At 30.7% G+C, this 13,143-nt stretch overlaps 1 protein-coding gene across 7 annotated transcripts in view; it reads right to left on the minus strand.

Annotated features, from left to right (window-relative positions):
- Positions 1-13,143, minus strand: part of Rps6ka6 (ribosomal protein S6 kinase A6) — a 98,015-nt gene that overhangs the window by 16,154 nt on the left and 68,718 nt on the right. For all 7 annotated transcript variants that reach the window (XM_052171541.1, XM_052171538.1, XM_052171537.1 and 4 more), the window contains 10 exons: positions 12,857-12,999; positions 9,875-9,945; positions 9,573-9,661; positions 8,751-8,809; positions 6,525-6,627; positions 5,787-5,917; positions 5,272-5,394; positions 4,591-4,680; positions 2,985-3,143; positions 393-554 (listed from right to left, as the gene is read on the minus strand). In XM_052171541.1, coding sequence (XP_052027501.1) covers positions 393-554; positions 2,985-3,143; positions 4,591-4,680; positions 5,272-5,394; positions 5,787-5,917; positions 6,525-6,627; positions 8,751-8,809; positions 9,573-9,661; positions 9,875-9,945; positions 12,857-12,999 — 1,130 coding nt within the window. The remainder of the gene's footprint in view (positions 1-392; positions 555-2,984; positions 3,144-4,590; positions 4,681-5,271; positions 5,395-5,786; positions 5,918-6,524; positions 6,628-8,750; positions 8,810-9,572; positions 9,662-9,874; positions 9,946-12,856; positions 13,000-13,143) is intronic.

A 13,143-nucleotide genomic window follows, 5' to 3' on the forward strand; every position in this document is an offset into this window, starting at 1 on the left:
ATCTCAGCACTAAAATAAATGATTCTCAGCAAGGCATGATAATACATGCCTGTAATCCCAGCTATAAGGAGACAAATACAGGAGACTTTCTGTATGTTCCAGCTACAGTAACAGCCAGAGCTAGACAGTGAAACCCTGTTTAGAAGTCATATGATTTCTATATAAGTAAATAGCCTAACAAAACAGATTTCTCTGATTATAAGATATATTTGTTTTAGATACTAGTAACTAACTCTTTAGATCAAGAATTATTATAATTCAAAATTATAAAAGAGCTTCTTAGTTGAGAAAAAAAAGGCAACTCTGCTTTTACCTGTCTTCACCATGCTTGATGCCATAAAGACTTAATCTAGGAAAACAAGGAAAGGTCAACAGTAATAGTTAAAGAATACCTCAGGCGCTACAAAGTTTGCTGTGTAGCATGGAGTTAACAGAAGTCCATTCTCTCCACGAAGCTGTTTTGCAAACCCAAAATCACAGATTTTGATTGAATCTGGATGGGCTGATTCATCCATGTACAAAATATTACTGGGCTTAAGATCACGATGAACGACCTTGAACATAAAAGAAAATAGCATTATATTTGTATAACTAAATTTTTGTTAAAACAGTTCATATATTTATAGGAAAAGTATCTCATTCTTTCTGAAGCTATGTCATCAAGAATAATGAGACAAGTATTCTGTTTGAATTTCTACCAGTTTTGGTAATAATTTCCAACTTCAAATCTTGGTTCTACTTTTAGATGTAATATACTCTAAGGTCTTATCTAGTGCCCCACCCCCACTCCAACAATTTACTCAATATAACAAAAGGTAAAAGCGTGTAGGTCCAAGACAATTTAGAAAATCAGACAGACACTGATAAGTAACACACAATAGTTGAAGAAGGAAACAGAGGGAGTTATGGGTAGGTTTCTCTACCTGTATCTTTTACCCTAGAATTAAGAGCGATCTTTATAGCAGGACAGAGGTGCCACATGCCTTTAATCTTAGCACTTAGGAGGCAGAGGCAGAGGCAGAGGCAGAGGCAGAGGCAGAGGCAGAGGCAGAGGAATCTGAGTTCGAGGCCAGCCTGGTCTCTAAAGTGAGCTCCATGGCAGACAAGGATGTATAGAGAAACCCTGTCTCAAAAAAAAACAAAACAAACCACCCCTCTAGTCCCCCAAAATATAGCAGTCTCTATTATATACGAGGGTAGTTCATATTCATTTGAAAATATTTTTCTGTCTGAGACGAGCACAAATACAAAGTATTCAATATTATAAAGAAAAGAACCAGAACTGATATATTAAATAAAATTGTTTGGAAAGGGGTTGAGCTTTTAGATGAAAATAAATATGAAGAGAGCTAGTATATCAAACAAGAAAATTTCAGTCCAAATTCAACTAAAATTACACTTAAACCTACACTTAAACCACTGGAGAATAGTAACAGAATATAAGTATTTTCATGACTTTTTATCACTATAGGACGCAATCCAACCATCTGACTTAGATAAACAAGGCAAGTTGAACAGAACAAAAAGGAAAAAATAATCTAGTTCTGATTCTCAGATGAATCAAGTTAGAATGTATTTGATTTTAAGTGGTTATCATAAATAATCTTTTATTTCTTTTAGAGAAATAAAAGGAAATACATTTACAATACACAAAACTCTCAAGAAAAAATGCAAACTCAGTAGAAAAACAGAAACAATGAAGAAGGCCTCAATGAATTGATAAAACTGTTGACATTACTCATGTGATGATTCTTCTGCTTCTACTATCTATTCAATTTAGTTCTAGCATACAGAAGGATATTAAGCTATGAAGATACTTATATTCTGTTATTATACTCCAGTGGTTATAATTTTGTTAAAGTGTAATATTTGCAGAGTTTGAACTACAAGTACTTGTTTAGTGAACTATTTCTGGTATATTCATAACTTTTTCTTATCAATGCACAACAATATATGCTCTTTACAAATGAGGACAAAATCTTCCTTAGGATTTGAATCTGTAATACTTTTTCCTTATAATACCTGTCATGTATAAGTGCTCAAAATGTCTGTTATTTAAGTTGTCTAAAAACACGATGTATAAAGAAACAAATCAAACAATAGATGTTTATCTTGTTGTATAAACAAAATTTCTGATTTATCATGCCTTATGAAAAAATTCTGATTATCCTTTTTGGTACTTGCAAAGAGATTCAATGGATTAAATTATACTAGAATGACTCTATTCTTTTAGTATTATACAATTTATTGACAACTACTGTAATCTTATTACTGGGTCACTACAACAATATTACTTTATTTTAAAGGCAGGGCTTATTATATGTAATTTCTACTGTATCAATGCTGAATTGCAATGTTCATCCTTTATATTCCATAGGTATTGTTCAGTTATAAATGACTCAATCTAAAATAATAAATAATCTAAATTGCTGCCTAAGTTTTAAAATAGATACATATATGAAAATAAGCTAATATTTTTATTTCAGTTCATCTGCCTAATATATGAAATGACAAAAACAAGTCTTCTCCACAAAATTTTACATATTGATATTTCACATTTTTAGAATAAGAACTTACTGCCATATTTAGGACAGTTGGAGAGTCAATATACAGTCTTTTGGTGCTAGAATTAACAATAATAAGATAATTCTAATAATTTTTGATATGTTGTGAGGTTTTTTTTGTTAGATTTTCAAAGTCTAGGCTTGCCTGGAACTCACTATGTAACTGACACTGATTTGCCTTGGACACCCATGTGCTGAAATTACAGGTGCAAGCCACCATACCTTGTTTGGATTTTTTTTTTAATGTTTGACTTTAAAGTTAGATTAGGCTTGATAATTTCAAGGTAAGGTTAAGTAAACAGAGTTCACACTACTTTCTATATACTTCATTAGAACACTGAGCTTTATCTCCTCTATAAAAATATATTACAAACATAATATAGGTCCCATATTTGAAGGAAGAATGCAACTATAACTTACTCCTTGAGAATGAAGGTATTCAACCGTCTTGGTTATTACATACAGCACATTACTAGCTTCCTGCTCTGAGAAACGTTTCTTTTTGAGAATACGATCCAGAAGTTCTCCTCCTTTCATCAAGTCCGTAACAAGGTAAACATATTTCCCATCATCAAAGACCTAAAATGGAATGTGTTTTTAAAGCTTTATTACCGATAATCATTACTCTAATTTCTGTAAGTTATATTTACTTTCCTTTGTTAGTAAAACTTCTAGAAACAAAGTGCACATATAAATTCTTTCTTGTTAATGAAGTACAGACTGAAAAATAGGATGAATTAGATAAATTGTTATGTCTTTCTGTAAGTTCACATCAATCACAGAGTTTGATAATATGGACTTTTTGAGGTTGAAGTTTAGAGTTTTATGAAACCACATAAATAAAAGAGTAGAATTCTGTGCCTTTCAAATATCTTGTATATTGTATTTTCATTGTATTACAAATAGTTCTTCAATGGTAACCATATTTGTGATAGTAAAAACAGCGTTTATTAGTTCATTGATGAGTATGGTATCATAAGCAAATGTTGAACTCAAATAGTGTATATAAGAAATAGATAAAAGCATTTGTACTCAGTGTGGGACATATTTTTATATATACATATAAGTACACACACATATATTTATATACACACACACAAAAACTACTGTTTAAATGTAATAAATCAAATTATATCATATTATCCAAAACAAATTGCTCAAGATGATAGTTAATATTTTGAATATCTACAAAAAATGAGCCTATTTTCTAATGTAAAAGACATCACTCACTGATACACATCAATATATGTATTAACAAGTTTATTTTATACAACTATAGTCTAATACCATTTAATTCAAGGAATAATCCATGATTCTTCAGCCTATTTTTTTTCTTTTTTTTTAGGGGTATGTCTTTTTTATTTTCTATATTCTTTGTTTACATTCCAAATGATTTTCCCTTTCTCGGTTCCCCCCTCCCCATACATCCCATAAGCCCTCTTCCCTCCACTAGTTCTCCAATCAACGCCCTCCCACTTCTCTGTCTTGGTAATCCCTTACAATGCTGCATCAAGCCTTTCCAGGACCCGGGCCCTCTCCTTCCTTCCTTCTTGGGAATGATTTGATATGTGAATTGTGTCTTGGGTATTCAGAGCTTCTGGGCTAATATCCACTTTTCAATGATTGCATTCCATGTGTGTTTTTTTGTGAATGAGTTACCTCACTTAGTATGATATTTTCCAGTTTCAACTAATTGCCTATGAATTTCATGAATTCATTGTTTTTAATTCTACAGACTATTTTCTATAATCAAGAAAGTAAACTTTTCAGAATCAATTTTGTTTATATTCCTAGGAGTAAGAAAATGTTTCTAGTTGCAATATTGTTGAGTTAACTATTCAGAATATATTCAGATTTGTAGAATATTCTTTTGTCAACAATCATGGTTACTTACTAAAATCCTTAAGAAGAGAATATGTATAGAATTACTGGAGAAGGAGAGCAGCAAATTGAGGTTTGAGGGCACTACTACAAAGGTCTAGGCCATAACTTCATTAGCTTAGTGTACAGATTTTGAAATACTTACCTCCTTTAAAGAGATAATGTTGGGATGCTGCCCATAGCGCATCAGAATTTCAATTTCTTCTGAGGGGTCTCTCTTATTTTTATCAATGATCTAAGAAACAAATGGACAAAATTTTCAAAAACAATCAACTAATTGATCTACTTTTAGTAGAAAGAAATATTTTCCATTTATAATGATCTATCTCTAGAATTTTGTTGTTATTGTTTTGAGATGGGTTATATAATTTAGCCCAAGGTTTTGTATAACTCATTACATAGCCGAATCAGGCCTCAAATATATGACAAGCTCTGTACTCAAATTACATGCACATGCCAACTTTCAATCAGTTTAAATTATTAAGAAATACTTAAGAATTTAAGAACATCATTCTCTAATTGTTTAACATTTAAGAATTCCCTACAATGAAAATTTAACAGAAAAACTTTAACTGAGGCTATACTAAATGATAATATGCAATTTTTACAGTTGCTTAATCTTAGCATGCTACAATAAAGATTAGTCACAAAACAAAACAAAAAAACAAAATAAATCTGATTTGTCAAAATGAAGCCTTGCAAAGAAGTTAGAAATAAAAACATTAAATTACAAACATGTTCCTCATCATCTTATATCTCCTTTGTTTCAGTAAACCTGTGTATGAACTAATCTATAACACAAATTATATCCAACAAGAAACAATACCTTGACTGCAAACTCCACGTTGGAAGCTGAATGTATGCATCGCTTGCAAACAGAATAAGAACCAACACCAATATCCTCTTTCAATTCATAAGCTTCACTAAATTGAGCAGCATTTCCATTTATCTGTTTATTTAAAAGTGAACACTAATGAAAATGAAGTAATTTCATACTTTCTCCATTTTTGTCCTAAATAATCACATACCTTAAAAGTTAATTTTTTCAAAAAAAATCTAGAAACTTTACCAATATTTAAAAATCGCCTATATAAATTTTAAATAACTATATTGTAGGCTTTCTAAAACATCAGAACAATATGATAAGGTGAATAATTTATAACTCCCTCCATCAATTTCTTGGCAAAAAAGACATAAAACAAATAAAAAGTAACTCAATTATACTGAGAAGTAAATGAAGTCATTACCAATTTATCTTGTAATAAATACTAAACATCCACTATTAATAAGTAAGATAAATACTTATCCTGACACTGAACATTGTGATGATGTAGAACTTACCTGAACGATAGGTAACACATTTAAACTTGTAACAGGAGTGATTTTATATTCTTCTGCAATAGAAGTCGCAACAAAACTGAATCCTTTGAAGAGTTGATGAGCGTTTGCACTGGCTGGCAAACCAGGAGAATCTAATATTTAAACAGTTATATTTTACTAGAATTACAGGGAATTTTATGATTATAATATCAGCAGGGCTTTTTAATGTATAGGAAACCATTAAATATTATAGCCTGGCACTATAAATATGACTCATACTTTCTCTCCACTCTCTGCAGACCTGTGTGTTATGTGCTCAATAATATTTATTTCTTAACTGCTAAATTCTCACTATCCAACACATAGCAGGGATTAAATATTTCATGAAGGAATATATGAAAATGATGTTACTAAAGGCCAATTAGATCAAATTCTAAACTGAGCCAGTGTCATTCTCATGTCTTACCTTGTACCACTATTCAGAAAATTATCAGCTTGTCAAGAAATTTGCAAAACAAAGCACCCTTTATCTTGTACCCTTTCCCACTCTTCTGTATTTCCCAACTACAGATTGAAGCAATCCTATACATATTTGCAGATGATATGATAGTCTACCTAAGTGACCCAAAAACTCCACTAGAGAACTACTTCAGAATCTACATTGTCACAAAACCCAATCTAATTTTGGACAGTTTCTGAAATTTTACTGAAGAAGTTTAATTTATTTAGTAATTACTAGAAAAACCTTATATGTGTTACCTTTAGGTGTTTTGGCAGTAAATTCAGGATCAAAACAAAAAGTATCATCTGGTTTTCCAGAAGCAGGTCTGAAAGGAGGTTGAACTTCCCTTTTATATAGTTTCTAGAGGTAATAGAGTAGTGAAAAATCATTTAACATTTTGAATGTTATTAATACATGTTGGGCATTCCTAATACAACATCTAAAATTCAAATGGTCTAACATCTAAAACATTAAGAAAGAAAACATGATAGTATAAGTGTACAAGTTGTAGCCAAAATACAGGCACACTAAATAATATTGTATGAAATTATCTTCGAACTATGTAAGGCATATATTAAACACAAAGTATTTTATATTACGTGGGTTCTGTCCTCAAATTTATTCACTTCCTACCATGTATATATATGCGCTAATAAACATATAAACTAATAAACCCATACACAAATCAAAATCCCCCAAAATATTAAACTTTTGGAATATGCAACCTGTATTTGATAAGAGAAAGTGTCACAAAATTGGTAATCAATCAGCAGATTAGAAATAGATACATAAGTTTCAGATAATTGTTAACCAAATTCTACATTTCAGATGTAATGTCCAACATCTAATGAATCCAGAGAAAATATATGACATCATATAGTGATGTCACAGCTTGCAATAGAAAGAACTAAAGATGTTTAGTTCTGAATATCAAAATAAATTCTCTGTAGAGCTATAAGCATCCAAAGCAAATCACAATATAACTAGCCATTCTGAAATAACTAACAAAATCAAGATTGTTTTTATGAATATTCCATCTAAAGTACTTTATTTCCATAAGATACATTAAATAGGCTCTTTGTACTTAATAATCTAATTTCCTAAACTGTACATGTTTAAAAAGCACAGATGGGTAGTGAAGATTGCAGCTGAATAAGATGCTCTGACAATCTGTGTCCATAAACACACCAAGTGGAACAGACATCCACTTATCAAAATAGTTTCTACAGGTTAAGGAAGTCAAACTAGTGACCACAGTGCCTGATTTTAGTATTACAAAAGAAAGACTCATTGGGGAGAAAGGCAGGAAAGACAACTGCATGCTATTTCTAACAAATCCATTTCACCATTAACAGTCTGCATAGAGTCAGCGTCAAATCCATACCAACTGAATTTAAAGTAAAATGTGAGTGGTCATACATCAGATAAAATAGAGTTGAAGTCATTAGCATTATAAACAAACAAGGTCATTATATAATGAGAAAGAGGTCAAGTCAGCAAGAGAAACAGACACATCTAAATGTACAAGATACCAAATATTAAACATTTATATAAATGCTAGTTGATCTAAAGAAAGACAAAGGCTCAACTGCAATAACAGCCAGGAAGGTTAACACACTACTCAGCCAACAAAGATAGTAAGGTTAAATATTCCCCATACCAAATGGTTCAAACATACATCTACCAAAAATTTCACTTAATAGCCTCTAAGAAGCCCTCTGAACAATCTCCAAGATAAATAACAAAACAATCCTCAATGAATTTGGAAGCACTAAACACATATTAAGTATACTTTTTATTATATTACAATAAACTGGAAACCAGTAAAAAGAAAAATTTTGCAAAGTTTGTAAATACAAGGTAATCAAATATCCTGTATTTCAACATCTAATAAATTGAGAGTTGGAAAAAAACAAGAATTTTGAAAATTTGAAATTTATGGTTGAAACAAGTAACAAAAATAATACTTATAATGCCTATGTTTATCAAACTGGGTATATAAATTAAAATCTTTATAGCAGAATTTCTCAAAGATTTTATTTAATATTACCCCCAATTTTAAGAAAGTACCCATAGTAAATTTTTTCCTTAAATTTAATTTGTTTTTATATATTATATATTATATATTTTATATTATATATATATATATAACAATGAACAAAATAAACTTTTTATAATACCTGGATTTATTATTACCTAGAAGAATCTCTTACAGTCCCACCTATTTTTCCTTTTCTCTTCCTCTCCCCATCTACAGTTAAAGTTTAGCATCTATCTTATTTAACAGTTAACAATTGACAGTCAAAACTTACTATTTTAGTACATCTACTACTTCAAAGTATTGCCATGCTACATGACACCTATATGCAAAAATGCCAGACTAAATATAAAATAAATGAATTATGTTCTGTAACTCCTTTGATTCTAAAGAGTTTTGCCCATTTTAATATCATTATTTACCGACAAGCTAATATTCAACTTACATTCCAGTCAATGGAAGCAAAAAATGCATGTCTTTTGACTTCTTCCACTCCTTCTGATCCTATAATATGGAAATAAATGTTAATAGATTAAATCTTAATTTTAATTTCTAATCTTGCCAGTTGACTTCTAAGCTATTAGATATAAATATGACTGTACATTTTCCCTAGATTCCTTATAGTGAAATATGTATGATTTCTTGTCTGGTATTATATTAACTTTTCCTTATCTAGTATTAATAAAAAACTGATGCATAAACTGAGCTGTATAAAACAAGATGAACACCAAATAATAAAATGCCTCCTAACAAATATAATCTCTATTTAATATAACATTAACTTAATTTTTTTCACAATTCAATTCATACCTTATACTCAAACACTAGGTTAAATCTATAAAGGGAAAACAGACTATAAGTTTAATACAAGGACATAAACCACAGGATCACATCAGGATCTAGGAAAAGGTTCCTGAAAATCAGTCAAATATTGAGGAGATGTGAAATTATAACTTTTAAGTATATTAAGAGAACAAAATAATCACTCTCAAATATCTAAAAGGATTATTAATATAGGTAAACTCTGCATGTTTTTCAAAAACAAACCCTATATTGTACATAAACTACATGTTCAACAAACCTTTTCATTAACTAGACTATTTCATAAAACCATAAAAGTATTTTATGTAGAATACTAAAAATTCATAACACAAAGCATAAATAGGCAACAAGCATAAATGAATTTAAACTGGAAGATATAAAGACACAGTTATTTAACTAATATATGTAGTATATTGTTATAAAGGTTAAAGAAGATAAAAAATACCCAATCTATTTGCCGGGTTCCTTTTGAATAACATCCGTAAAAGACTTTGGGCTTCAGCACTAAGGAACTGGGGCATTCCAAGTTTTGCTCTGAAAAACAATGGAGAAATTTTCACTTAAATCTAGACAATATAAGCCAATAAACCTCAAACTGAATTTAAAACTTGTAATAAGTCCCCTATATGTTAGAAGAGAAAAAGATAGTAAAAACTGTTGACGTTTTTATTGAAAACCACATTAAGATTTCAATGCTAGAAGCAAGAATTTTTTTTCCGTAAATAGACCAATAGTGTTTCTACTTACTTCAGTATCATATTCATGGTCTCATTTCTGTCTTTTCCTTGGAATGGCAAAGTGCCAGTAAGCATTTCAAACTAGAAAAAATAAAATAAAAACCATAATTTATTATAACTTAGAACGTATAATTAAATTTGACAAGACTTATGGTACATGATTATTAAATCGTGCAGAATTCAGTTGACAGTGATTCTAAAGATAATCGGAAATTAGGTCACTTAAAGAAGATTACTATGCATATCTCTATGTAGAGTTCAACATAGTTGGACTGCAGCAGATGAAACCAGCCAGTTTTACTTCATTTCTGGCATGTCTAACTTCTCAAACTAAAAAAGATACACATTTAAGGCAAGTAACAATGGGAAAAGAAAACTAAATTAAAGTATCTGGGATTTATACATACCAAGAAAAAAAGTTAAAAGTAACCGTTTTAAATTCCTTATAACAAGAAGACAAAAATAAAAAATAAAATTAAGAAACAGAAACTCCAAATTAGAAGTAAGGCTAAGGGTTATGTTTCAAAACTGTTAGATAACTTAGTAGAAATTAACCTCAAAATATTTTTTAAATAAGCCTTGGGACACAGGTCAGTGGTAGAACAAGTTATTAGCGCATTCAAGACCTTTAAAAATAGTGGTACATATATATTCATGTGTGTGATAATACCTCTATAAAAGAAAATTGAAACATTTGTACATGGAGTAAAGAAAACTTCTTAGAAAAGGGATTTAACTGAGAAAGACAAGATAAAATAACATGTTCTATTAATTTTAAAAGACTAGGTCTAAGTGTGAGAATTCTGCTGTATGGTAGAACACTTATCTAGTTTGTCCTAAGTTAAATGCTTAGTAACTAAAAAAATGAATGAAAAAGAAAAGAAAGAAAAAAGAAAAAAAGGAAGGAAGGAAGAAAAGAAACATGAAGAAAAGGAGGGTAGAAGAGAGGGAGGGAAGAAGAGGCAGAGGGAGGAAGGGAGGGGGGAAGGAGGGAGGGAAGAGGGAGGGAAGAAGTCCTAAATTAAAGATCTTGCTAATTCAATAAAGCATTAAATCTTTGTAAGAGGGCAGGGGAAGTGGTTTAGTGGGTAAGGTATTTGCCACACAATTTGGATAAAATCTGGGTATGACATCCATGCTTAACCACAATACTATGGGAAGAGAAACAAGTGGATCTTCAATTGAGCCTCGGAACTTGCTAGTCAGTCTAGCTAAATTGTTGGAGGTCTAAGAGCAATAAGAAGCTCTCTCTCAAAACTTAAGTGAAACCCATCTGTAAGTTGTCAACTTCGTGTCTACTCTCTTCCCTCCCCACATACACACATGAACAAGCACACGAACATACATACACACAAAAAACTATACTAATAATTATATTTCAAAAATAAGATTGACTACTGGCTTTGGCATCAATTCTGTGTTCATTTAAGCTAAACTCATAACATTAATTACCTTATGCACTAATCTCTTGTACCATGATAACATCAAATCTGCTGCTCCAACTTCATCCTCTCTTAAGCACTATTTTTCTCACACAAATCTATAGTCATAATTTGTATGATAGTAGACACAGAAAAAAACAGACAGATTAGATCTAAGAATCCTACCTCCTCACAGAGAAACTATTGTAGGTGTTGCCCCTCACTCCCTGTGTTGCATAATTTTTTTTAATAAAATCTCCAAAGGATTCTAGTTTTTTCATTAGTGTCCTTTCCACTACGATACTACCTGTACCTATGCTACATACTAATGCATTATTTCCCTACCAGTTACCATTAGTATTTCTACCAGTATAGCTTTGTATTAATCTGCTATCTTTCATACCTCTAAGTTCACATATTTTAGAGGTATCTTTATCCTTGAACCATCTCCTCCATTTTCTCTGTCATTTATGCAGCTACTAAGGTTAATCATGTTATCTGAAATGCCTTCAAATTTTCCTTTTTTGCAAATTCTAACATTGTAACTATTTTCCTGAAAGATTTTTTCCTGTTTCTAGAGATTTTATCCCTCTAATTTCCATCCATTTATATAATGATGTGAAGGTTAATCTTCCTAAAATATAATATTTCTTCATCATTTTGACTCAGACTATAATAGTTTAAAAATACCAAAAGAATCACCTGGAAAAGTTTATAGATTAATAGCTGCATTTCCTCCATTTTTTGTCCTTGTTCTTGACTTCTCTAATCAAACTGGCTTCCCAAAAATTTGCAAATATGATCATGATAGTCAGTTTTCTTGACAGCAATCCTTCAGAGCTTAAGTTCTACCTCTTTAATCTACATTGACTTTTAAATGAATCTTCCTCAAACTTTAAGGTACTTTTAGATAGTTTTTCTTAGCTATGTAAATTATTTCTCCAGCCTTAGTTTATGTGTTTGCTAACTGGGGAAAATGTTATAATGTATTGGTAATTGTAAGTTAATTTACTACTGCCTTCCCCAAATACCTCCTTTGAAAAGACATTTAGTATATAGAAATATCATGTAATTTTCTATAATATATGGGAAAAATAGATAATTAGATTTTAAAGGAAAACTGCTGTGATTCAATAATCACATATCACCTATATTTAGTATTTATATAAATACCACTACAGTAGTTACAAAGATAAAAAAAAAATACAATACAACAGCTAGGGAAGGTGTGAAACAATTGAACAAATATGATGAAGGTGATAAATTCTGTGATACCTAATAATATAGCATATAAGTGTTGGTTTAAATTAAAACATGCCTAAAACTTCTCTAAATTTCACATATGAATAGCTTATATAAAAGATTTGCCATTGACCTTTTCAGAAGCAACATTAAAAGGAAGATATTAAAAGTTCAGCCCTTGTTTAGTTGCCTGCTAATCACCACAGTACAAATATTAGTTATGAACTATCAGAAGAAATCTTTTCTGAGCTGACCCCAAAAATTAAAAATAAAATCCTCAACAGTATTAACCATATATTGACATAATTAAAGAAAATAATACAACTTACCATGAGTACACCATATGACCACCAATCAGCACTCTGAGAATGGCCTCGTCTATTTACTACTTCAGGGGCCATATATTCTACAGTACCACAAAATGAGTAGGCCTTCTTTTCTTGATCCACTGACTCCTTGCTAAGCCCAAAATCTGTAAGTGTTACCAAAAAAAGTAGCTGAAAATCTCACGAAATAGGAAATATAAAAAATAAAATAACGGGACTTTTGGGGAGTGGGGGGCTAGAAAAGGGGAAATCATTTGAAATGTAAATAAAAAATTATATCGAATTAAAAA

The sequence above is a fragment of the Apodemus sylvaticus genome, chromosome X (genome assembly GCF_947179515.1).
Source record: "Apodemus sylvaticus chromosome X, mApoSyl1.1, whole genome shotgun sequence".
In the NCBI taxonomy this organism is placed as follows: domain Eukaryota; kingdom Metazoa; phylum Chordata; class Mammalia; order Rodentia; family Muridae; genus Apodemus; species Apodemus sylvaticus.